Raw genomic sequence first — 25,998 nt, forward strand, 5'->3', positions numbered from 1 at the left:
GGCAATTAATGAACAATATGTGTATGAACAAAAGTCTACAGCCATGCTAACGGCTCTATGAGGCTGGACTTAGACACAGCAGTGCTTTGCTAGCATCATCATGCTAACATGCTCACAACGCAACATGCAGATGTTTTGCAGGTGTAATCTTCACTGTGTTTTCCATCTTAGTTTAGCGTGTTAGCATGCTAACATTTGCTTATTAAAACTAAACACAAAGTACAGCTGTGGTTGATGGAAATGTTATTAGTTATGCTGGTATATGAACATGAATCAAAGTCCTGAACAAATTGAAAATGTCATGGTTGTGCTACAGGAAAGGTACTGGGATCATTAAAGTCAATAGGATACTGGGAACCATATCCGTACAAAATTGTATGCCAATCCATTTTTTAGACCTGGTAAAGTGAAAAGTTTGACCTGCTGGAGTAAGAAAAGTCAGGGAAACATCACATCATTGAGATTCAACCTCTGGGGACCATCCATATTGTTTTGCAGGTATTTGTATGGTTAAATCAAAGTACTGGGCAAACTGAAAGTGTCAATGGTGCTATTGGAAAAGGCAATAGAATACACTATCTGGGGAACATGAATGTCTGTACAAAATGACATGGCAATACATCCAATAGTTGTTGAGATATTTCAATCTGGACAAAAGTGGTGGATGGACAGATTGACCTTGTCATCTCTTAAGTGAAAAAACAAAATACACATCCATTGCATACCAGCATTTAATGTTTAAAAAAAAAGGCAGTTTTATTGCAGTTTTAAATAACACACTGTATCCCAACTCTCAACAACACTGCATGAGATTGCAATTTACATGATGAATGATACAAGTTTGTCACTCAATTAATACAAATCTAAAAGAACAAAAGAATAAAGCCAAAAAATCTAATGACACACGCAAAAATATGTTGCACATTCACTATTTCTCTCCTGCTCAAATTACTCTATCAAGCCAGGTTTGTAGGAAAAGACAATGGAAACACTCATTCTGCATAGTCACAATGCACTTTGCATTTGTATGCAATATACTGTATATTATGTCTGTTTTTTATGTTCACATTGTAGTGACTCTGCAAATCTTTGTAGCCTGACAGGTATTTTCTGTCACATACTAAGATCTGTATCTAACCTGATTGAATAAGGCCTAAACTGTCATGAAGCTGTTTCGGTAATTTCCAAAAAATCTTCATCATTAAACCCTCTGGCCACTTTAACTGAGCACATTACAAGCCTCTTTTCTTATCTCTCTTATAATAGCGTAATATAATATGGCAAAACATTGTTTCTGTTCCTTAATTGTTATAACAGCTCATCCACCCTGCACTGCCAGTATTATGAAAGAGGCAGAATAAGACACACTGACAGACTGATAAGACACAGAAAAATGGACAAGTACATACAGGACAACCCCACAGTGAGTTTTGATGAATGTGGCCAGTACAGTCATGAGGGTAATTGCACAAAATCAAGCATCATGACGTAAGAGAGGTCAAACTTGAACCAGTTGTTTGCATTCCAGGAGGCTTAATCATGGCAAGACAATGAAGACAGTGAAACTGCAGGAGGCCGTCCGGCAGTACAACAGCTATTCCTGCATCTCTGTCGGACAGTCCCAGACGGGAAGGCTACTCTTTCACAAATGCGTAAAGGTAAAGGGACTCACGTAAGGGCCACAAAAGAGAGCATTTGTCCGCCTACCAAAAGTAGTCTTTTTGTATTCATGTATTGTCTCAGTGCCAGTTAAGTGGTTGGCAGTGTTTCTTTGGTGCCCCCTAGCTGGGAGAGAGGGCAGGACTGTTCTCTGTACTGATGTTGACCAGGCACTCGCTGGACTTGAGGCTAGCCAGAGACTTGCAGCTCCGGAGGGAGGCCAAGGACCCACACAGGCCCATCATGGAGGGGGTGTAGTCCTTTTCTGAAGGGGTGGGAACAGACATACAAAGGAAGGGTCAATTTTAGTGTGTGTGTGTGTGTGTGTGTGTGTGTGTGCGTGCGTATGTGTGTTCACTCACTTATTATGTTAACTTACGAGCATACAGTGTGTAAGTGTGTAAAAAGTCACCTGTGCACCAGGCTCCTCCATTCTGTTTCCCCTCAGTCCTCTGGGCGTCTGAATCCAGGCTGATTTCGACTGACAGCAGCTCTGTGCTCGGGAAGCTCCTCCTACAGGTCAGCAGAAGGACAAATTGAAGAGTTAACCATACAGCAGTGAGCTTCCAGGCAGGCATGAAAATTGTGATTTTGATTACATTTCCAGAGTTGATTGTTAAATTAAAAGTATGCCAATATACTGTATATTTCTGATGTCTTGGTATGTGCTGTTATTGTCCCTGGAGTATGCCATTGGAAACATTATAGACATTTAAAGTTGTTATCAATTGTCATTTTTCATGCAGAAATGCCAAACATCTGTTTAAGCTTCCCAAATGTTAGGATGAAATTTGTTTTTGTCATGAAATATAGTAAATTAAATATCTTTGGGTTTTGGACAGTTTATCACAATTTACAGTTTCTGTTTTGTAATTGCTTCAGTTTGAAGATGTGTTGATAAGCAGTGCCTAAAGATAAAATGAAAGCCAACCCACATAGCAGTAGTAGCAGCTCTGATTGGCCATTAACAAATATTAGATTAAAAACATGCAAACATACTGTATATAGGCATATGTATACAATATACATATGTGATATGTGCAACATAATATGTATGTATGAGTAGCGCATGTAGTTAGTTAGTTCAAATTCGAACTTAGAGAAGCAGGAATTAGCCGCTTAGCACATATCCTCATCGATATAAAATATTCTCTCCTAAAGAAAACGCTTATTGCCACGAAGACACAAAAATGTATCATCTACAACTAGAACCTGCGGAACAGCTTGACGTCCTCTTGGCTGTTGTATGGCTGGAGCGTCGGCCACTGGTTGATCAAAGGGATTGAAATGTTTTTTGCCAGGTGGTTGGAATCACATGGAATTAAGCTTGTCCTGACAAACATGACAATACAACACATTATTAAGAAGCAATCAAATCCAAGCCTGTGGTACAGACACATCAAAACCTTCAACTAAACCAATACAAATGATTATTATATTCAATGGTTTTAAGGTTGGACAATTAAATTTAAACCCTGTTCAAATCTTGGCGAGGTATATGTGGGTGAAACCTGGACCCTCCCCTTTGTCTGCATCACTCACAGCTGCTCCTGAAGCTCCAGCACTATGTCCTCCAGTTCTTTCTTCTCCTGTGTGCTGTTGCTCTGTAGCTCTTCCAGTCGGGCCTTTAGCCTCTTGTTCTCAGTTTCTGTGTTCTTCAGCTGGGACTCACGCAGGCGCACAAGCTCCTCCAGGTAACCCTGACAACACACATCCACACTGACTGAAACCAAAAATCTACCCTTGGACACTCATGTTAGACATTGTCCATCTGAGATGCTCAGTGTATTATAGAAATTATTTTGTGATGTTGTAGTTAACGGTGTACCTACTTTTCCTCAACCCTATGCAGTAAACACAGAAACACTCAAAGTTTACATGTCATGTTCCAAATATTAGACTAACTTACACTTTCTGTTCACAATTTCGTCAAAAGCAATACTATCCTTTGTATTTTCAAACACAAAAAGATGGCTGCCCACCTTCTGAGCATTGACGATCTTGAACCTCTGCTCCATCTTGCGACACTTTGTGCTCCAGCTCTCCTCGTCAGTGACGAGGGGGATGTAGGGGTGGTCGGGGACGCTGTCGTCGCTTGTGCTGCTGTCAACACTCTGTCGATCGTCATCATCACTCAGGTAATCATAGCTACAACAGAAGCAGTCAAATTACTGTATTTATTTTCAAGCGCCCAGTATCTAATGTATTGTCATGTATTTAAGACATGAGGAGATTCAATTTACTTTTTGACAAAGCTTTTTCTTTACAGTGTCAGTGAACATACCTTTGTGTGAATTTCAAGTACGGCGTGTAGTCAATCACGGCAGATGATTTCCCATCCAAGGCCTCCCCTTTCAGACAGAAACTAGAGGAGAAAGCACACAGACATAAAACAAAAAAACATGTAAAATTATTAGTTTCATGCGTAAAATATCACAGCATAAAGGTCAAGTCTCCTCACCTAAAGTCTATGGCTCCGAGACCTATGAGCATCCCTGTTAGCACCGTAGCTTCCTCTCTTAACACGATGGCTCCTTCTACATAGAACCTCCTAAAGCACAGAGACCAATACAAGCAGGTGGGAACATGGTTCTAGTAGGGATAGGGTGAAAACTACTGTATAGTGTATGTGTGTGGGGCCTCCAACCTGGTCATTCTGCTATCCCTCAGAGCAGTAGCGATGTATTCAGACAGCCTCTTCTCCATCAGGGCGACTCTCATCCAGGCCCGCCCCTTAAGGAGTCGCAAAATGTTAAGAAATTAACTTAAATAGTCATCACTTTTTTTGAAATCTTCACACTCCTTACTGTATAATATATAAATTTAATATAAATATAAACCCATTTATACCATCATATATTTGCATTGCAAAAAAATAAATTGTCCTTTAATTGGGCACTTTCTATTACAATCTTTACAGGGAGGAAGGCCTTAAACAAAAACTTGTCCACATGTCAAGAAACCAACAAGCACAAAATATAGAAGGAAAATACAAGATTAAAGTCAAAATAGAAAAGAAATTGAATGTCATGTGTTTTCTGTTCCATCTTTCTAAAACAGATGTTCATGTCCCCCAGTTTTCTATTATGATTATTACTGTCAGTGTATATAGGACTTGCCTTGGCTCGTGAGGTGCTGATGTTCTCCATGCTCTCTATGCTGCTAATGCAGCTGTTAGGGACTTTAGCGCAGGCCAGACGGACATAGTCCCAGTAACTTCTCTGACCATCAAACCAGCTGCCGGAGCCTAGAAAGAAAGTGTAACACAAATATTGTTGGAGCCATTTACTTTGTTGATATGTTGAATTTTGGTGTTGACATATAACGTGTAGGCCTATTTATTTCAGTGAACAGAGGTTGAAGTCTTGGGCTACAACATGGGAGGAAACCCTCAGTGTTTGACCAAAAAAAACAAGAAACCTGTATTAAAAAAAGCCATTATCAATAACAGCATTTGAACAACTTCAATATGCTTCTTTGCTTTGATGCCAGAATCCATGTATTGGTCAGTGTAGTTTGAGTTTCTTTAACTTGCAGTCAATCACAGACAAATTCTGTGCAGTAGGTGATTACCTTTGAAACGGTGGCTGAGAATGTGTTCAAGTATGGCTGCGAAGTTGATGAACTCCTCAGAGGAGTCATCTATGGGCTCGGCTGTGTATTTCTCTAACAGCGTTTTTACTGAAAATCTAGAGAGAGAGAGAGAGAGAGAGAGAGAGAGAGAGAGAGAGAGAGAGAGAGAGAGAAATAGAAGTTTTAAACAAAGAGTTTTGTTGCCAGCAAAAAGTCATCATGAGAAAAGATTAGTCAGGGAACAGATTAATGGATAACTGCTTTCTTTGTTTCAGTTTACTGTAGGAGGAACACCTCATCGATCAAACTATAATTACACTTATAAAAAGAAATCACAGAAGTCCATGTAATGTGATCATGTATAATGAATTGAGTGAAACAAAGTCAATAATAATAAAACCTGTAAAATGGATAAAATCAAAGGCAACTGAATAGGGACCAATAGTTAAATACATTTATGTTAATCCCATATGATTGTTTATTGATGTTTATTTCTGCACAGTCACACTGTAGGCTACAACCCATTTCCGGCTGACTCACCCATTTACTGTCAGTTCTTATAATAGAGCCATGGGAAAATGTTTATGGAGAGCTTTCAGGAAGCTCTGACAACTACATTTACTTAACTGGACTGCTTGAATTTATGACTCTAGTCTGATGTAATACCTTCACGGTTGTAAGGATGCCTGTTCATGTGATGCACAATAAAGACGATTTGTGGTATACATTGGGAAAACTAATTCAGCCAAATAAACAGGATAAATTGTTTGAAGCATAGCAACTGTCAGGAGAAAATACTTGGAATAATTTGGTAAAAAAAGAAAGCAGAAATGAATGAAATTGTTGTGGCCCCAATCTTACATATTCATAAATTCACCATCCTAATGTTATTTTAATCAAAAATTGTCAGTTATGGTGGAAAGTAAGTGGATTTTGGCTGATAAATCAAATCCTTGTCATGATCATCTAGTCCTCCTGCTATCCATGCTAACACAAAGTAGGCCTACTGTAGGATGAGCTCAATTCTGCAATTTTATTATTTATTTTTTTACAACCTGTACTGAGCTTGTGTGATGAGCCTCATCCCAATGTAAAAAGAAAAACCTCTGGGATACAATAGCAAGTGAAGCTCTTAAGACAACAAGTCAACAGCAGTTAGCTAACAGCTCTGTGAGGCTGTAGGCTACTCAGGCACAGCGATGCTTTGAGCTACATGCTAGCGTCTGCATGTTAACAGGCTCACAATGACAATGCTAATATGTAGATGTTCACCAGGTATCATATTTACCATGTTTACCATCCAAGTTCAGTGTGTTAGCTTGCTAACATTAGCTAATTAGCACTAAAATAAGTACAGCTGAGGCTGAGTACAGAGCGACCGACATTGCCATTCCTAGATGGCTATAGCACGGCTAAATATTTCAAACATACCTAATGGATTCTAGTGTAATAATATAGTGTAGCTGCATAATTAAGGGTTTAATGTCAACTGGAGTGACATAATATACCCTATACACCCACAGACCCTATAAACCCCCATGTTGTTTATTTTAGGCACCAATATCCTGCTAAAATGACAACTCCAATGAATAGTTTCCTGGAGACTAAATAATTCAGCAGGTCTATTTGCTGCAAGAACACCTGCCAAATGCTATTAGTCCAGTGACAATGAGATATGCTGTGGGGTGACAGGGGCCTTATGGACCACACAAATCGTGGTCAACATGACCTCTGCAGTAGATGAGGAGATAAATTATTTCTGATTGATATTGTTCAAATATTGGTAGATATTGGCCAAATATTAAAAAAATTTAGTAAAACATCGCATCTTACAGTACACACACTGTCAGTTTGCGTAATGCGTCTGTCCGTAAGACAATGCTTTTCCTAAAACAGGCCATTGAGGCAAGTGATTTCACTCCCCATTGTTCCAGAGGCAACAATGTCTCATTCAGCTACCCTGACTATGGTCAGATACTGGACAATAATTGGCTGACTATCCTCAAACCGAACACTATCCCCCATGTTTTCACTGTATTACAGACAGCAGGGACGGTACATGACCCAGATAAGCGTGACAGTGGCTCAACAGAGGTGCAGTCTTGTTCACCTGTACCAGATGTGTGTGTGTGTGTGTGTGTGTGTGTGTGTGTGTGTGTGTGTGTGTGTGTGTGTGTGTGTGTGTGTGCTGTTTGGTGGTGGGCAGGTAGCATAGAGTCGTCTTTAGAGCTATTTTGCTGAAAACAGCTGCCTGAGCCTACAGCACTATGAGCAGTGAGAGTGAACCAAAACAGCAAGTTGCAGGAGCTGAAAGAAGCTAATCTCTCCGTAGAGCTGAGGGGAACTGCAAAGTATCTGTGAGTTCATCACTACGAGTGACACCTTTCACATAACACATCATTTGATCCATTGTTATTACAGTATAAGTATATTGATGCTGTATAAGTGCAATAATGTAGGTATATAACTGGTGTTTGCATTTTAAACAGTCTCAACCTCAGACAGCATCTGTGGATCTTTCTCAAGGCCTCCTCAGTAAGTTAGAGAATAAATGCATGTACACGGAGTTTGTTTAAGTATTGTTTTTGCATAGGTGTAGGCTACAGTAGGCCTACACTGTGGTTATAGAGTGCATGCATGGCTTCAGTAGCCTATGTTTAATTATGTATGTTTAAGGTTTAAGGTTCATGTATGTAGGTGTAAGCTCTGGCAAAGGACTTTAAGTGCAAATCTCCATCTAAAAGGAGTCACAAAGTCCAATTTAATGTACAGGCCTACTGCCTCCCTGCCCTGAGTCCCTGGGGTGCCAGCTAGTCCTTGCCCCAGAAAGGTTGTCGTCATAGCAACCACGCCATTAACAAGAAGAAAATGAATCGCAATGACGAAGATGACACTGCTAAACTCACACAGCGAGACCAGTCTGTCTGTGGATTTTTGGATTCCTATATTAAAAATTAATATTTGTAATGAAAGGTCGTTAATGCACATACAGGCTTCGTGTCCGTACAGGCCCACTGACGGTACAGAGTTCATTAAAAGGACTTATTATGAGGATGACGAAAGCGTACATGTCAAAATAGGCATATATGTCTTATGTGCATGGTAAGAATAAAACACCTGGACATTTGTTGTTATACAGGCAAAATATAACCACTTGTCCACATAGCCTAATATATATATATATATAAAATAAACAACATTTCGCCTCAACCTCCACTCATAACAGAGCACAGGCACTTAAACAAACTGACCTGCAAACGGTGATGAGGTTTTTTCGCTCCACTGCCACGTTCCGAACCGACACTTTTTTCGAGGTATCTCCCATTGCCATCGCTGTCTGCACACAGCCGGGCTCCATCCAGGAGGAGGCAGCCCTGAAATCAAAGGACCCCTCCCTGTCGGCCACTGGCCCTCCTCATTCACTACTGGACGCCGGAGAGGATGCTGCCTGCCCGCATCAAAGCCGCTGAGGCCGGCAGCGGTACTTTGTCTTACGGCGGAGGATACACAGCTTGAAACATCACCGGAACATGCAGTGTGTTATTATTATTATTACTCTCATGTACAGAGGACTGGATTACATCCGTGCTCTCTCTCTCTCTCTCGCTCTCTCTCTCTCGCTCTCTCTCTCTCTCTCTCTCTCTCTCTCTCTCTCCGCCTACTTTTTGACTTCATCATGACGTCACTGGATCGGCTCTCATCATGTAGACTGAACATGACGAATCACCTCAGTGATTTAACTGACATTAATACTTTTACAGCATTTTCCTGCTTTACAACATGGCCTTACCATTTTTATTGTGCATATAAGAACTTCAATATTATGCAAATTAAATATATATTTGCAATAGGCTAATATCCAATATACATTGACATACATTCAGTCTAATAACCAAGTGCTAAATATCTACATGGAATTTATCAAATCATATAGCTTCAATAAAGAGTTGAAACAAGGTGATACCGGACCTATAATAATATCAGACAGTGTGGCATTAGATGGTTTCTTAAACTCTAAACCTACTTAAAAGGGAAATAAATGGAAAGTGTATGTTATGTTAAGGAGTTTATTATCAATATAATTTATTTGCAGTATGTTGCAAAAGATGGTTTCTGCTTTTATATAAACAATATTTCTTAACATACAAAGACTTTTTTAATTCTATATTTATCATATCTAAATATAAGACAATAGGTGTTGTATGGTCATATGTTGGGAATAAAAAATATTGCCCTATAATAAAGTGCTGAGACTTTCCATATATTTCACTATTTTTATTTCTCATGATGTCTGTCTATATATTTCAATACATGCTTTCTCTTTAAGGGACAATGAGCTTTTATTATATAAATGTCACCTTTTTGTACCCGTAAGCATTGTTATTATATGTTATGACTGAAAGTTTAATTTCTTGTTCAATCATCTGAAAATTGGTTTACAGCACAATGAGAGTGATATCATCACCTCCAGCACCACCACAGTCATCAAGCTAGATCATTTCCTCCTTCTGTAATTTCCGATCAGCCTCCCCTTCACTCTCCCCCACACCCCTCCTATTTTTCCTCATCTGGAGCCAACTGAACTGATTCAACTGTAAAGTGTCATCAAATGGTGACACTTTGGTCCCCAACCTTTTCCTCCTTAATGACCTGACAGCTGGTTGCCACCATTCATTGCTGGGTGGGGGCTGCTTTGTTTTGTTTGTCCTTGTGGAGGAGCAATCACTCATGCATATCTGTGCCTGGTTCTCCATATGTTTGGATGTTTTCTGTTTTGACATCAGAGATGTTAAATGTTTAACTGTAGTCTGTAATCTAAACTGAGAATCAGAGGTAATATGCAGAGACAACAATACCTCATGGTGTGGGTTCCCTGAACAGAAAATATTAATATTTAAAAGGTGATTTAGTTTTATTGCATGATATATGATGATTTATGGGCTCACATTTTGGATAACCTCATTTCTGATGAGTTTGGATTGATGAGTAAGCAAGGCAAACTATGTTCTAAAATTATTGTGCATTATTTAAATTTCTTACATTGACTTCATGTGTGATAATATGGGTGTAAAAGGGTCAACGCTACTACTACTACTACTACTACTACACTACTTCTCCCTGTGTGTTTATAGGGTCTTCATGGTCTGAAAGTCAAAAACAGTGCACACAGACATGCAACCTATTGCTTGATAATTCGTGCCATTTCATTTGACTTCTCATGTAGCAAAAAAAAACCCAGTAAGGACATGTTAACTTGTAATGTTTTCATTTTTGCAACAGGGGGCAGAGCAGAGCTTTCTAACTTTCCAAATAATTTAAAGGCGCTGTAGGTAGGATTGAGAAGATCCAGGACATAGCCAAAAAATTTGAACATCAACAACTTCTCAGTCCCCCCCCCCCTTTCTGCTAAAGCCCAAAAAAGGTCTCCTAAGCCCCTCCCCCCACAATGGAGAATTAATGCATGTGCATGAGCAGTGATTGACACGCAGTTAGAGTGTTTTCCAGTGATTATATCCGGTACATTGTATGTAACAGCTATAAGTCATCTCCTTCCCAACTCTGCTGAGCTCATATCTTTTTTACAAATTTTCTACAACCTGTCACAGACTGTCATGTTAAACCATACTGAACTTTATGCTCAAATTGTACTAACAGAGACGGGAAAGAAAGCCTGTTTTCTGCTCCGGCCACTTCTGGTCTGCAAAAGGAAATTAAATTGATGAATCTGATATCTCTGGCAGAAGCCAAGACCATTGTAAACTCTATGATAAATGACTCCATTCTTAACTTCGCCTTATTCTAGTATTATTATGATCGCTATGATACTAAGTGATAACTACTTGGCAGGTGAATGTAATTTTGTGTTGGGGAATCAGTTTTGCAGTTTAGATAGAATGAGGGGATCTTTTTTTCTACTAGTGTCCCAGTACCACCTGTATGTTGGTGTGTGCGCTGACTTAGGTTTGCCCTGAAATAAAAAGCTTTTTAGATATAAAGCTTAGAAGTAGTAAGTAAATCAATTCCATTCAGTTTAGTTCAGCTTAATTTAATTCACTTTATTTAAACTCTCAAGGCATACTCTCAGAACATTGATTAAATGATCAGAGTTATCCTACACTGTACATATCTCTCTGAACACCTAAACAATCCTAAAATATTTACAGGTACATTTTCCATTCTGTTTACACTGTGAATACTGGTGGCTTGTGCTGCAGGTTTTGTCACTCATGCTCGAGGTCTACAAACGGCTCAAGTGCCTCTTGCTCCGAGTAGAGGCCTGGGGAGTGAGTGTGAAATTCTGGAAGGTGTTGTGAGGGCGATCGGGGCAGAGGTTACACAGAGGAAGGGGTTGGGGATTGGCCAGCGAGGGGCAAAAGGTTTGTGAATCAGCCCTCAGGGTCCTGTCAGAATGATAAATAGTGGTGTGTAGACAACATCGACAACAACAACACAGGTGCAGAGAGGCCTTACCTGTCTAGACATGCTGTCTGGACATTACTGTCATTACTGTTAGAAATAATCAAATGTGGACAGTTAGCTCGTTAAAGTAACTACTGGAGTAATGCTTCCTCCATCATAAATGTGTGGCTGATATGTGTGGTCAACATTTAGAAATGGGAGAATTGCTACAGCAGATTCATAGACAGTGGCCGCACACACGCACGCACGCACGCATGCACGCCCGCACGCACACACACACACACACACACACACACACACACACACACACACACACACACACGCACACACGCACACAAACACACAGTGCACAAGTGCAGTTTCTTTCACATTGATTGAAAGCATATAAATATGTATGTTCAATTCATGTACACTGACAGAAATGAAATAGAGCCACAAGAAATCCATCAGTTAGGCTGTATGACTATATTAAATCCTGATTTGGTACGTCATAATGAGTAAAGGCCTTCAGTGTCATTTTGTAAAAGAAAATGTGTTTGTGTTCCCTCATATTTTATGTGATGGAAATGTGATCCCATCCACTAAAACATCCAGAGAACCACACAACCATTGTTAACTAAACAATCCCCACACAAGCTCTGCTCAGAAGCTGTTCTGGCGTTTTTGATCATATCACAAGATTCTTTTTTTTTCTCAGTCATGGAATTGTAGATGTTTATTTATTTAAACACTTTAAGGACTCCTCATCTATGTTGGCTTAAAAGTAGAGACTGAAAGTTATTTCTTAACCTTGGAAGAAGTGGACACAACACAAGTAAATCCTTGAAATGTGTAGTTTGGGAGGTCCTCAGTCTTGCACATCAACATAGAGGCTTGTAAAGATGACCACTCTAGTCAGGTGAAGTCAGAAAAATTCATCCCTGTCATCTGCGTTAGTCTACCTTGAGTCCAATACCTCATTTATGCCCATCTGTCAATTAATCAAAACAGTCACAAGATGGTCTCCAGCTCTTTCAGAGATAAGCAGCTCTCTGGATATTCTGCTCCAGGGGTTTGTGCTGGAGATGCTCCATGACCTTTGGTGTTATGATTTATCTTGCTGGCTCTGGCATGCCTGGCAAAAACTCCAGACTCCGTCCCCCCGTGATTCCGCACAGCCGTCTCCTGTAGGGTGCCGGAGGTCACGTATCCAGGCAGGCTGGTTTGCAGGTGGAGAGAGCCGTGGCGTGGCTGTCTGACTCCTGACCCTCCACTGGGAGCTCCACCTGAGCCCACCACACCTCCAGCGAAGGAAAGAGCTCTGGGATTGGCAGCAGACAAGCTGACGCTGTGGGTGGTAGTGTGTGACATCATGCCGCCGTAGTAACAGCTGCCTCCCCCACCGCTGCTGGTCATCCTGGCTTTCTGTTTGAGGTCCAGCACAAGGCTGCGTCTTAACCACGCCTTCTTTACCTCTGCCTGCACCTGAGAACAGCAAGAGGGACACAAACAGGTTTTTTAGTTATCAGAGACTACATCTGAGTTCAAACTTCAAAACTAAATGATGGCTTTATTACCTCTCCATTGCAGAAACAGTAGATAAATGCCACAAAAAAGCCCTGTAAAGATGAAATTGAGTTTTTGTTAAAAAGAAGTACACCACATTTTTGTCAAAGTATTACATCTAAATACTAAAAAAGTAACTACTCTATTACCTAAAAGAATAATCAAAGCAATACTTTGATATTTTCCACAACACGCTTACTTGCTTTCTTGCCGAGAGTTAGATGAGAAGATTGATACCACTCTTATATCTGTAAGCTAAAAATAAAGCTACAGCCAGCAGACTGTTAGCGTAGCTTAGCATAGCATTAAGACTGGGAACAGGAGGAAACAGCTAGCCTGGCTCTTTCTAAAGTTAATAAAACACTGTCTACTCTAAAGCTCACTTACTAATATATAATATCTCATTCATTTCATATGTAAAAGAAAAGAAGTGTAAAAATGAAACATTGCTGCACAGTATTGACGCTAAGCTAAGCTAAGCTGCGATCAATTCTGGGATTTTCTTTAAACTTGAAAGTGAAAACCGATTCAAATCAGAAAATGTAGCTACTTAAATTAGCAGTTGTGTACAACCCAGAAACAATTTAACTGTATTTTGCACCTTTTTATTTTTATTTTACCTTCATCATAAAAGTTAATGATAATAGTATCACAGTATAACAGTAATCATTTAACCCTTAGATCACATTATTCCTTGCAGAGTTCATAAATGTGTTTTCTGACCTGGGATGAATTGAAGAACATTTCATAATGCATTTGCACCTGCCACAGCAGCCCGGTGACTTCAGTGTAAGGAAGAGCCATGAACACCATATAGTGAACTCCAAACAAGGGCATGAGGACTAATGTGGACTTGAGCAGCTTCCTGCAGATAAAGGGCGTAAACATTCATGTAGCGAACTAACGTTTGTAAAAACTATCTTGTTGAGGGATGGTAGCTTTTGAGATTTTCAAGGGAATTTTACGAGAAGAAGAAAATAAATATTACCGATATTGCTGCCGAGGGTCCAATTTACCAGTGTTTGTTTCCCACAGTTTAGAGGCTAGTACACGTATTATGTTGACGAAGAGGAGGAAATTCACCTGCAAGGGCAGAGGTGTACAGTAAGTCCAGGGTTATAATCAACCCAAGTGTAAAATGCCCTTTAATAGTATTAAAATGTAATTTTTCCTTACAACAATGGCTGCCAAAATGGGAACTTGAAAGATCCACTTCAGGTTTCCAGCACTGATGTCCCAACAACTGAAAGCAGAGACAGAAGAGTTAAAGTGAGCATTTGTGATACAGGTGTTGTGTAAATATTAGACAGACGAACACAGCTCATGACTCACTGTGTGTCTGCCAGTGATGCTCGAGCACTGACCCAAACAGACACAAACACTGCTGGAACACCTGAGATGAGTGGGGAGAAAAGTTAGGAAATTGTCAGTTTGTTTAATTCACCGTTAGCTCTATTTGTGACAGCATACTATTGAGTCCGATGCAGCTTACCCCAGCCGATGATGGTGAGGGCCCATAGGTAGTTCTTGTCAGAGAGGAAGGCCATGAAGATGAGGCTGTGTAGGTACAGCCCCTCCACCAGGATCCAGTAATGATTGGTCGCCAGGAAATAAAAGAAGAGGGTAACAGCAACCTTACAGCCGGCCTGAGCACACAAAGCAGCACATAAAAGAAACATTCAAACAGGAGGACATAAAATAATGACAGGTATAGGCTTCTAGCTCTGTGTAAAAAATCTGATTATATATACAGTATTGCCGTGTTTATTTTCTTATAGCAATTGTTTGACATTTAGGGAAATATGCTTATTTGCTTTCTTGCCGAGAGTTAGATGAGAACATTGATACAACTCTTATGTCTGTGCCATAAAAATGAACCCTCAGCCGGTTAGCTAAGCTTAGCATTAAGAATGGAAAAAGAGGGAAACAGCTAGCCTGGCTCTGTCCAAACAAAACAAAATGCACCTTCCAGCAACTAGAGCTCAGCAATTACCACGTTATATTGTGTTTGTTTACAAAAACCGAAGTGTGAAAAGGTGCAATTTGCCTTTTCCAGGGGCAGGTCTCAACCAGCAGAAACTCCAGGAAGTAACTGCTTCCTGACATCTTCACACTTCTGTGTAGCAACAGGCTATGTTAATTAAACCTTTATCTTTGTTACTTTTGGACAGAGCCAGGCTAGCTGTTTTTCTCCATTTCTAGTCTTTATGCTAAGATAAGATAAGATAAGATAGACTTTATTAATCCCACACTGGGGAATTCCTGTGCTAAGCTAGCAGCCTGCTGACTCTAGCTTCATATTTACCCTACATATATGAGAGTGGTATAATTGTTCTCATTTAACTCTGGGCAAGAAAGCAATTAAGCGTATTCTAAAATATCAAACTATTCCTTTTAAAACACATCATACTGTGTATCATCTCTCAGACTTATTAGACTACTTAGACACTAAACATTATTTCACATACAAGAGCATGCGCTGGTATTGCATCCTAATGTTGACAACCCTTACTGTGCTGACAGCATAGTGTGATGTTAAAACACTATGAAAAAAATAAAAGTAACACTATGTATAAATGGTAATAAATATTAAAAAAAAACATTGTTTACCATATGAGGCTTCGGTGCAGTGAACTCAGGCTCAGCCTCTCTGTCTTCAGATACGGTGTAGAGCACAGCGTCCTTCACGAAAATGCTGACTGCTCGACATATGAAGGAGGTGAAGAGGTGAATGTGGATGTAATTGCGTGTGCAGTGGAGACGCCTGAAAGGTTATGGACAAATTTCAGTTGTATATCACTGGCGATGAAGATAATTGACTATGAATGCTAATGCTTTTGAGGTTGATACAGTATGTAGTTCATGGTTTTTTTTGTTTCTCACTTAAAATAGCAGAGGATGGAGACTGCCAACAACAGCGATGCTAGAGAAATGGAGTAGCCAACAGTGTAGATGAGGTGGAGTCTCTCAAACACCTTCTGAAGTAAAATAAAAACATACTTAGATTGTACAGATGCAAAAGACTTTGGTCACCAGAAAAACACCAGGACAGCATGGTGAAACTGAGTTTAAACAGCAGTATTCTGCAAACACCAACTGAACATATCTTACATGGCAGAATCTATACACACACACTGTCTGTATACACATCAAAACAAACAAACATGTACGTACCACTTCTTGGCTCCTGTGGTTGGAGGTCAAGTAGGTGGTACACTCACTGTAGTTAGCCCAAGTGCGGTTGATATTGGGCACCTGATCCCAGTTCCCTGATGCGTCACACTGGCGGTAGGCTCGCCCTGGGTTACAGAAGTGCAGGAGACACAGGCACAACAGGCTGTGAGACAATAGTGTAATTTGTAATTCACATACCCGTGTTTGTATTCAAAGAAAGCCTCCATAAGATTACACACTTAGACCACAGATCAGGACAAAGCTGCTGTATGATTTCTGCACGTTAGTGTGTCTTGAGCTCTACTACCTCTGTGGTTGAAGTCGTAGATGTACTCTGGACACAGCACTGACACCAGCTGACCCGCTCTGCTCTGTGGCCAGCAGATGATCCCATCCCACTCTGGGATACAGTCACCTTCTTCACAAATAATGGGAAACAGCTGTTAGCTATTTGAAGCTTTAGTTTGACCTTTTCTAATACAACAATGTACAAATACTCAACTACAAGTAAAAGTCCTGCATTCAAATGTTTACATATGTAAACAAAAGCAGCAAAATATACAAAAAAAAGTATCAACAGTCAAAGTACTTACTATACATGTTGACCCCATTTCAAAGGGTCATATTATCATATCATATATGAGGCCGGATTTCTACTGACACATTATTGTGTAAGCATCATTTTAATGTTATTACTAGTGAAGGTATAGCTACATTTAACCAATTTAGATACTGTTGGGTAGTTTAATCTGTAATAATGCATCATGTCTCATCATAACATGTTTTGGATGAAAACTTTATTCTGAAATGTAACAAGGAGCTGTCAGTTAAATGTAGTGCAGTAAAAGGTACAATATTTTCCCCTGATATGTAGTGGAAGTGAACTATAAAGTAACATAAAATGGAAATACTCCTGTAAAGTACCTCGAAATTGTACTTAAGTACAGTACTTCTGATATACTGTGTAGTTCTACCTCTGAATCCTACATTAACATGACTAGCAATTAAAATCAGTTTGAATGGTTGTGCTTGAAGAAAATACAGTAGAACCTGCATCACAAGTTTAATGGTTTCCTATAACATATACTGTATGATCTCGATCTTTTAATCATATTATAATATTTTGTATGATATCTGTGGATAGGAGTGTCAGTGTGGATCTGCTGTTCACTGTGCCTCTCTTCTACCTGCCTAGTGTTCAGACTAGGGCTCCATCTTATATAATTCCTCTCCAAATAGATCAGTGAAGCCATTCATCATCAGATTCTGTGTCATGTGAATGAAAAATGCCCCGCTACTGTCTGCACCTAAATTCAACTCATCACTGAGATACTGCTCAGCAGGATATTGGATGGGTGTTACATCTGATCCTAAATAAATAATTGATGTAATAGATACGGTTTCTGATTGTATATTTGGACATGCACTCCCTGACCTCTTGTGTTTTTTGTTGTTGCCTGGACTGTAGGACCAGCCCTACAACCCCAAAACTCTGTCCCTCCGTGACTGAGTGATGAAGTTCCACCATTGGTCTGGAGTGTAATGACGTCAGTGTTGGTGTTTACCATTGGCCATTGCCTTTTTAAACTGTATTGGCGCGACAAAGGCCACGCAGGTGCGTGCGTGCGTGCGTGCGTGTGCGTGTGCGTGTGTGTGTGTGTGTGTGTGTGTGTGTGTGTGTGTGCCTGCTACTCTCTGTTGCTATCTATTCAGACAGAAATGTGTGCGACAAGTAGGCCTATGTAATTTAGAATAAAACAATCACAAACAGCCGTGACACAAGGCTATTTCTAAATAAATATAGTGGATGGGCCGGTTTTGATATTTCGTCATGTAAAAATCGGAGGAATTGGAACTCCAGGAGAACAGCAGCTGGAGGGGCAGGAAAATCAAGGGGTTGGCAAGCAGGGGATGCACAGTCCATAATACAGTATGTCTTCTATATAGATTATAATAGATTATCAATGTGTTTTCTTGCTAGATTTGCTCGTTTAGCAAATAGACGATCAGCATAACAGCACAATTGCTAACATGGGCGCTGAAAGGAAGCGCAATAGCGCTTCCGCGCCGGTGAAGGATAAACTGCTCAAATAACAAAAAGGAGCATGCCTCACATTATGAAGAAATAAGACATTATCTTTAAGATAGGACCATCTGGAAGTAGGGCAAGGAAATACCAGTGGAACTTAAGTTTCACTCGGAAACTAAATGTTGTTTGTAGAGTGGCAACAGTAATGTTTACCAAAAAAAGAGTCATTATATAAACTCATACTGAGTGGAGTTTAGAAAGAATGAAGATTCCATAGATACATTTGTCACAGACATCAGTCAATATCAGTTACCATCCTGTCCTTTGTTCTGTATACTACGTTTTAAACCTAGTCTTGTTATACTAAAACTGGATATGCTTGGACCTTCCTTCCCTAATAGAGAGAGATTTGGAATATTTTGAAACGGGAAAAATGTTTAAATATGATTTAATTTGATTTGATTAAACTCATTAACGTAATTCAATAAAAACCCTGCAGTTTCTATTCAGTTTATTGTACACTTTTAGGGGTTAGCTAACATTTTCCTTGCAGAGTCAGATTTTTAAACATTATAAGGAGGTTCAATGTTTTGACACAACAAATAAGACACAGAGCTGATGACTTCCACACGCTGGGATCAAACTTCTGACCTTCTGATGACAGGATAACTAAGCAAAACTGAGCACTGCCCTGTCCCTAATTTTAATGAATAAAATGATCAAAAGCAGTACACAAACCTTTAACCAGGGACATTTGTGCCTGGATGTTCCTCTCACACTTGGCATGAGCACCAATCACAACGTAGATCTGCTCATCTCGTGAGATGACATCATCAGAGTCTATCTGCAGAAGGCGTATAAGAGAGAGGTGAGATAAGACAAGCATGCAAGAAATGCAATATAATGTTAAACAAGCAACTTCTCTTATTGTATATGGCATGAAATACACAGTTCATTTACTTAAAACTGCATTACAAAACTGCTACTTGAAATAAATCTATACTTGCATGATGTTAAGCTATGATGTAAACTAGGTCATAGACGGCATGATCCTTTAAGGAAGACCTGATTTACCCAAGCACAAAATGTCCATTAATGTATCTGATTGGGTTGCTTAGTATTTGCTTAAGAGCAACTTCAGCTCATCTGAGCATCTACCATTCTTGCAGTTATATATCTTTAAAGATACCCAAAAACTTTGAAAGTTTCGTAATACATGTCTCTCTGAAGTGTCTTTCCAGCTAGGGTGATCTGTCAACCGCAAACCCTTCCAAAGATCTGATATGCTGCCTCCAGGTGTTGTGAAATAGTTGTGTTAGGGTGTGGTATGTCATGATTCCTCGCCAACCCCTTTTTTCTCCAGCAGCGGGGCTGCCACTGGCCACATTGGGGTCTTGTCTTCAGGACACACAAGCAGCTTTGTGTTCCCGGGTATATTTCGCAACAGAACAGCAAAACTAGCAACTAGAGAACTCACATGAAAATTGTTTGACCGACAGAAGAGGACAGCGGGAGACATGATTAGGCAGAAAGATACAAAGAAAGAGAAACAAACAATAAAAGTTGGTAAAGAAGTAGTACAAAAAAGGGGCCTTTTAGTACTTATGTACTTACTTAAGAAGGATTTCAAATGTGGGAGTTTTTATTGTGATTTTACATTGTTGTACTGGTACTTTTACTTAAGTAAAGGATCTAAGTACTTCTTTCACCACTGCGTTGTCTTACTGAAAAAAGAAAACTTCTTACTCTTGTTAAACAGACTGAAACCCAACTGGAACCGTTCATGTCGATGAATATATGATAAATAACATTCTTGGCATAAGCCATTAAAATAAACCGCCAATGGGTGAACAGTGGTTCCAGTATTGTAGCACTCAGAATGCTGAACAGCTATCATTCCCTACAGTGATTTATTTTGGGAGGGGACTCTAAGCCAAAGTGATGGTGGTGAGCTGCAGGGGGGGGGTCATGCTTCAGTGGATGAAAGGTCAAAGAGGTCAAAGCAGTCAGAGCTGTCAGAGCAGATGGAGATCTTGTGAGGTAAAGCAGACGATTTGGGATGGTGAAGATTGAGGGCTCTTTGATGTGTGTGTTGCGATTACAATCCCCTACTTTTTTCAAAGTCATTTTCCTATTTGGACTTAAGATTTTTCAAGCAAATTCACAAAATATCCTATAATTTATTAGCTTTTGTGTTGTTAATAATTAGTTATTTAGATGCTATTCTTTTTATGAAGGATTTGTACTACAAAGAACCCAATCAAAGAAATTCCATATCACTTCATTTGTTAAAAAAAGAATAACCATTCATTTATCTATGATCAGTCTTGCTGGTCAATAGTTGGCACATTTCCTTGGACCACGAGATAAATCTTTGTCCAAAATTCAAAGGATCAAAGAGAGTCACAGATACATGAAATTTGCTATATTTGGCCCAAAGTGCAGCAGTGTGGGAGTATTATTTCTGACTCAGTGTCATGTTATAGTGTAAGATATGATGCTACTGTGTGAAAAGTTTAAATTTAAAAAGCATCCATTGATAAGTTGATACACTGGCCTAAGAGACTGAGAATTGACTTACCGCTGTGTTTATTTGATTTGAGCTGAAAATTTCCCATAAATATAAGATTCTTTTTTTTTAATCATCATTCCAATCAAATAAGATTCACTAGAACTTATGATTGCACAAATTATAAAATGTAAAAATACAAATTGTTGAAATGTGTTGCTAATATTTAGTATACTTTAAGAGACTACAAGTAAACGCAGAAACAGCCTCAGAGAAAATCTACAACATTTTTAGATAAAACAATTTATGAACCCATTCAATCAATTAAGTAATCAATAACTGAATCGTCCAAATACTCTACAGGAAAAGTACAGTACACTTACCAGTGCAGTCACTATTATGACACTGTGGAAAAGAGCCAAGGCACCAGTTCCCTGTGCAGACAACATAACTTCTTTTTAACTGTCAATTCAAACAGGATGTTCAATTAACATCAGATCATCTTATCCTCCTCAGGTAGCGTTTAAGGATCTCATATCCCAAAGTCAAGGACTTCTTCTCTGGTGTTCCATCAGTCCTCCTTGTGTTTTTGTTCCATCGGTCAATAAGAACAACTTCTTTCTTGAGCTGTTTCTCTCCAGACTTCTCCTTGAGGCTCAGTGGACATCACTCATCAGGTTTGAGGGATCATGTAGAAGTCGGTGAGAAGACAGAGGGGAGAACTGTGGACAAAATCTCCTCCTTTTACGTTGTCTATCAGAGATGGGTTGGCCTTGATTGGCTGTGGCTTCCATCTCACTTAACTGTTTGTGCTCCTCTGCTGTGGTCATCGTCTCTGCCATCCTGTTTGCGTATCGGTTTGCTGTCTTTTTCATTTGTCTCCCGCCAGACAAAGTAATCTTAGCTTTTACCATCCAATTACACATATATTGGTCACACATATATTTTTACGAAATTCAGTACATACAGTATGTTCCTGTTTTTGAATCCTGGACAAGAGACTGGATCCTAGGCCTATTATTACTTTGTCCCATCATCATAAATAGAAGCAGTATGATTTAGACAACATTTGTCCCGTGCCAAAAGACAACATTTCTTTTCCAGTTCCCACGTTGGGACTCTCTAAGGGGCACTGATACAAACCAGACTCACACTGCCTACCTCCCTGACACTAGCATATATAATGAATACACAATCATATGGGACACATGAATAATATTTTGGCTTGTGTTGCTATTGTTTTTGGGATCAGTTGTTGAACATGTGTGCTGATATTCTGCAGTGGTTCCTAATCTCAACCAGAACCACCCAGGGGTCCAAGAGATTTTAGGTTCCCATGGTTCAGGATTTATTACATATTTCCTCATTCAGTACAACTCACAAAGAATGTGGATTTTTGAAACTATAGGGAGTATGTGTATGAGCATAAATACACATTGTAAAAATGACAAGTTTATCAACAGAAAATCAAAACCAATTCACGCTGTATGTGATCACATACAATTATATTAATTAGATTATTGCTGCCTATGAATTACTATGATAATATTACATTGATTAAAACAATTGATACAACTTACTATTTAAGAATAAAGAATGTCTGTTTTTTACGTTTTCAATATGCTTTTTGGGGCTTTTACTTTGAAGAGCCGATTTGTGACGTCGCAACCAGGAAGTACCGGTTTCACAACAAGGACAGCAGCAGCAGCTGCGTGTTCTCCTGACTTGTCAAAACTGTACGTTTGAAAACTTTCATTCATTTATCGATATGCAAATTACTGTTTGTTTTTTTTTAAAGTTAAAGGACTCACCTGCAGACGGAGGCTCACAGTTTGGCTGTTGAAACTAGTCTTTTTTCCACATGTACAGCAGGTTACTGTAACACTAACGTTACATGAATTAACACTCTGTGTGTGTGTGTGTGTGTGTGTGTGTGTGTGTGTGTGTGTGTGTGTGTGTGTGTGTGTGTGTGTGTGTGTGTGTGTGTGTGTGTGTGTGTGTGTGTGTGTGTGTGTGTGTGTGTGTGTGTGTGAGAGAAGGGCATGGCGGGGGCGGCGGTGCTGAAGGCTCTCTGGACCCTGCGCCCCCGGACACTGGCCGCGACCTCAGGCAGGTTCCCAGCCCCGGTGGAGCGCTTCCTTCCCCCGGCTTCATGTGTGTTGTACCCGCCGTGGAGGACCTCTCCTGTCAGGACGCTGCAGCTTTGCTCCGCCTTATGTGCCGGACACAACAAGTGGTCAAAGGTGAAACACATTAAGGGACCTAAAGATGAAGCGAGGGGCAGGATGTTCATGAAGTTTGGTATGATGATAAAGATAGCTGTGAAAGGTGAGATTAAATAACGGGCTGAAAGACAAGAAACCCGATTTTCAGTTACAGTTGGAGTGTTGTCTTGTCAGCTGTAGTTAATTCCAATGTTTATTTCATCTGCAGAAGGTGGATCCAACCCAGACATGAATATAAACTTAGCCCACATACTGGAACAGTGCAGAAGCAAGAACATGCCTAAAGCATCAGTAGAGGCTGCAATCAAGAGCGCGGTAGGTCGACACCCACTGACACATACTGGGGTGGGAATCACGTTACGATATCATCACGATACTTAAGTCACGATACAATATTAATGTGATTTTAAACATATTGCAATATTCTGCAATATATTGCAATTTATTACCTTTTTTTTCTCCAAATGTTTCCTTATTTCAAATTATGTCCCCAAAAGGAAACTTTGTCAACATCTGTTTTATCTAAAAATATAAATTTCTCTGTTCATCTCACTTCAATTTTATTGCTGCAAAATGGGATTGTCAAGTAGACAAACTGACCAACACATATATGCTAATAGGTCGATACTTGGCTTCTGTGTATCAATACAGTATTGCCACGTATCCCCCACCACACCCCTACAAAATAGGTGAAAAATGAATGAAAAAAAACATGGCATAGATTCTCTGTAAATCTTCTGGAGGGATGAACCCCCCCAAATATTCCCTCGTTTGTCATCTGTCTGTACATGGAGCAGGTCTCTAGATTACCCTTTGACTTCACCAGTACATAACATAATAAGAATGGTATAGTGCTGGTATAATACGCTGCAAGAAAAACTCATTCATGTCTTTCTCTTGGCTCTACAGGAAAAGGCTAAACCAGCGTCCCAGCACATGTTTGAAGCCCGGGGGCCCGGCGGGTGTCTGCTGCTCATTGAGGTCCTGACTGACAACAACTCACGCAGCCACCAGGAAATCAAACGCCTGCTTAACAAGAATGGGTCAGGACCATCTTCCTATGATCTTACTCTGCTGTGGCTGTATAGCTGAAACACTCAGATATTTCTTGCGCTTTCACCATGCCACTGATGGTTAATCCATTGTGTTAACCTGATCTGTTTGACACTGAAGAGCAACAGGCCAGGAGGAGTATTGTACACAGATCAGATATACAGGACAATATAGGGGAAGAATGTAGTAACTACACACAATGCATGGTTATCATGGTGTACTGATAACGATGGCAGTAGCCACTAGATGTCCCTGTACAAACACATTTGGCTTGGCTGGAAGAAGCTGCTGGCACAGATGCAAACAATTTATGAAAAATAGCAAAACAGACAGCTAAAAATACAGTAGACATAAAAAAAAAAACTAATACAAATAAAAACCCATATGTGGTTTATGTATTTAAACAGATAACAGTTTTAATATATGATTATGTTGTCTCACAGAGTTGTAATTCTGTACTCACCCACAGAGGGATGCTGTCAGAAGGAGCCCGTCACAACTTCAACAGGAGGGGGGTGGTGGTGGTGCCGGGCCAGAACGTCTCGACGGAGAGAGCTCTGGAGCTGGCCATCGAGGCGGGAGCCGAAGATGTCCAAGAGACCGAGGATGAGGAGGAGCAGCCCCTGCTGCAGGTCAGACATGAAGAGCCATGTTGTCTGAGGAGAGCAGTACAGACGTATCAGGAATCCTGTCCCTACTGTAGATGGCCTATAAATCCTTTCAGGCATTTATTAAGAAAAAAATTGCCAGACATTTATTTTTCTCTGATTTACATCATTTTAAGTTGTATATCTATCTTGGGATTTGGACTGTTGATTGGACCAAACAACCAATGTAATCATAACCTTGGATTTTAGGAAACTATTATGGATTTCACAATTTTTTCACATTTTATAGACTTAATGATTAATGGAGAACAGCTTTAATGAAAATAATAATAAGTTGCTGTTTAACTAATGGTTTGAACTGCTTCTCTCTCCTCAGTTTATGTGTGACATGACAGACGTGAGAAAGGTGCGTGGCTCATTGGAGGAGCTGGGAATGCAGATTACGTCTGCTGGGTTGGAGTTTGTTCCCCGCACCCTCTCGTCTCTGGACCAGGACCAGCTGGAAGCGGCTTCAACGCTAATAGAAGCCCTCAACGACTGTCCAGACGTAGTTCGTATCTGGGACAACATCCAGGCTGACAGCTGAGCACACTTGATGGACACTGAATATCTCACATGTGGAATATTTAACGTCACAGAGAAACTGTGTACTGCTTGTCAAAATACCTCATACTGCTTACCATTATCATTATGAAAATATGAGTGTATTGACCATTTTGATGCTTTCTGTGTGGGACTTGGAAGCAAAATGAAATTGTGGTCAAATATGTTCACTTCGAGTAGTTTTTTTTTGTTTTTTTTACAAACGTGCTTCTTTAGAATGAAATAACTTCCACATCTTCATTACTTTTATTGGTCGATGCTGAACAGTTTGCTGAAGTTAGTTAAAAGTTGTAAAAAGAAAAAGTGCCGATAAGACGTCCCGTATCATTGGCTGATCATTAATCGAGTCCTAGAGAAATGGAAATGTTCTATCAAAGTGAAATTTCACTTTTATTAGTTGAGGAAGGAAACATTGTTTATGTATCAACAAGAATCACTTTAAAAAATACTCTGAATAATAATTTGTTCAATTACCTCTTTAAAAAGTATTACAATGACATCCACTTCGTCATAATCCAGAATCTATGAATTTGCAAATATTTTTATATTATATTTAAAGTTTAACTGTGGACACGATGTCTCCTACTTCACTGAAAAGTC

At 39.8% G+C, this 25,998-nt stretch overlaps 3 protein-coding genes across 3 annotated transcripts; 1 reads left to right on the plus strand and 2 right to left on the minus strand.

The window, feature by feature from the left end:
- Window positions 1-713: 713 nt before the first annotated feature.
- On the minus strand, window positions 714-8,809 carry rundc3ab (RUN domain containing 3Ab). Its single transcript, XM_078279054.1, has 11 exons — window positions 8,484-8,809; window positions 5,233-5,348; window positions 4,779-4,906; window positions 4,307-4,392; window positions 4,121-4,210; window positions 3,944-4,024; window positions 3,642-3,807; window positions 3,202-3,359; window positions 2,872-2,991; window positions 2,072-2,172; window positions 714-1,924 (listed from the first exon to the last, which is right to left on the minus strand). Exons 1-11 carry the CDS (start codon window positions 8,588-8,590, stop codon window positions 1,782-1,784), a joined length of 1,296 nt encoding a protein of 431 aa, XP_078135180.1. The 5' UTR covers window positions 8,591-8,809; the 3' UTR covers window positions 714-1,781.
- A 2,473-nt stretch (window positions 8,810-11,282) lies between these two features.
- pth3r (parathyroid hormone 3 receptor) lies at window positions 11,283-19,286 on the minus strand. Its single transcript, XM_078278624.1, has 12 exons — window positions 19,139-19,286; window positions 16,679-16,789; window positions 16,372-16,496; window positions 16,081-16,175; window positions 15,808-15,961; window positions 14,690-14,843; window positions 14,530-14,590; window positions 14,374-14,440; window positions 14,186-14,280; window positions 13,921-14,062; window positions 13,209-13,250; window positions 11,283-13,116 (listed from the first exon to the last, which is right to left on the minus strand). The coding sequence occupies exons 1-12, from the start codon at window positions 19,284-19,286 to the stop codon at window positions 12,643-12,645; spliced, it is 1,668 nt and encodes a 555-aa protein (XP_078134750.1). The 3' UTR covers window positions 11,283-12,642.
- Window positions 19,287-22,571: 3,285 nt separating this feature from the next.
- taco1 (translational activator of mitochondrially encoded cytochrome c oxidase I) lies at window positions 22,572-25,564 on the plus strand. Its single transcript, XM_078278626.1, has 6 exons — window positions 22,572-22,645; window positions 22,949-23,237; window positions 23,343-23,449; window positions 24,044-24,177; window positions 24,657-24,819; window positions 25,172-25,564. The coding sequence occupies exons 2-6, from the start codon at window positions 22,952-22,954 to the stop codon at window positions 25,379-25,381; spliced, it is 900 nt and encodes a 299-aa protein (XP_078134752.1). The 5' UTR covers window positions 22,572-22,645; window positions 22,949-22,951; the 3' UTR covers window positions 25,382-25,564.
- Window positions 25,565-25,998: the final 434 nt, after the last annotated feature.

The sequence above is a fragment of the Sander vitreus genome, chromosome 21, assembly GCF_031162955.1.
Source record: "Sander vitreus isolate 19-12246 chromosome 21, sanVit1, whole genome shotgun sequence".
NCBI classification, from domain to species: domain Eukaryota; kingdom Metazoa; phylum Chordata; class Actinopteri; order Perciformes; family Percidae; genus Sander; species Sander vitreus.

Coding starts and splice junctions, on each gene's coding strand:
- rundc3ab (XM_078279054.1), bottom strand. CDS start 8,590: ATGGAGCCCGGCTGTGTGCAGACAGCGATGGCAATGGGAGATACCTCG. Junction 3,808..3,943: donor TACTTGAAATTCACACAAAG/GTATGTTCACTG, acceptor CTTCTGTTGTAG/CTATGATTACCTGAGTGATG. Junction 2,992..3,201: donor CTGGAGCTTCAGGAGCAGCT/GTGAGTGATGCA, acceptor CATGTTTGTCAG/GACAAGCTTAATTCCATGTG.
- taco1 (XM_078278626.1), top strand. CDS start 22,952: ATGGCGGGGGCGGCGGTGCTGAAGGCTCTCTGGACCCTGCGCCCCCGG. Junction 23,450..24,043: donor AGGCTGCAATCAAGAGCGCG/GTAGGTCGACAC, acceptor TTGGCTCTACAG/GAAAAGGCTAAACCAGCGTC. Junction 24,820..25,171: donor AGGAGCAGCCCCTGCTGCAG/GTCAGACATGAA, acceptor CTCTCTCCTCAG/TTTATGTGTGACATGACAGA.
- pth3r (XM_078278624.1), bottom strand. CDS start 19,286: ATGCTTGTCTTATCTCACCTCTCTCTTATACGCCTTCTGCAGATAGAC. Junction 14,591..14,689: donor CCTCACCATCATCGGCTGGG/GTAAGCTGCATC, acceptor CACTCATCTCAG/GTGTTCCAGCAGTGTTTGTG. Junction 13,117..13,208: donor ACTGTTTCTGCAATGGAGAG/GTAATAAAGCCA, acceptor TGCTGTTCTCAG/GTGCAGGCAGAGGTAAAGAA.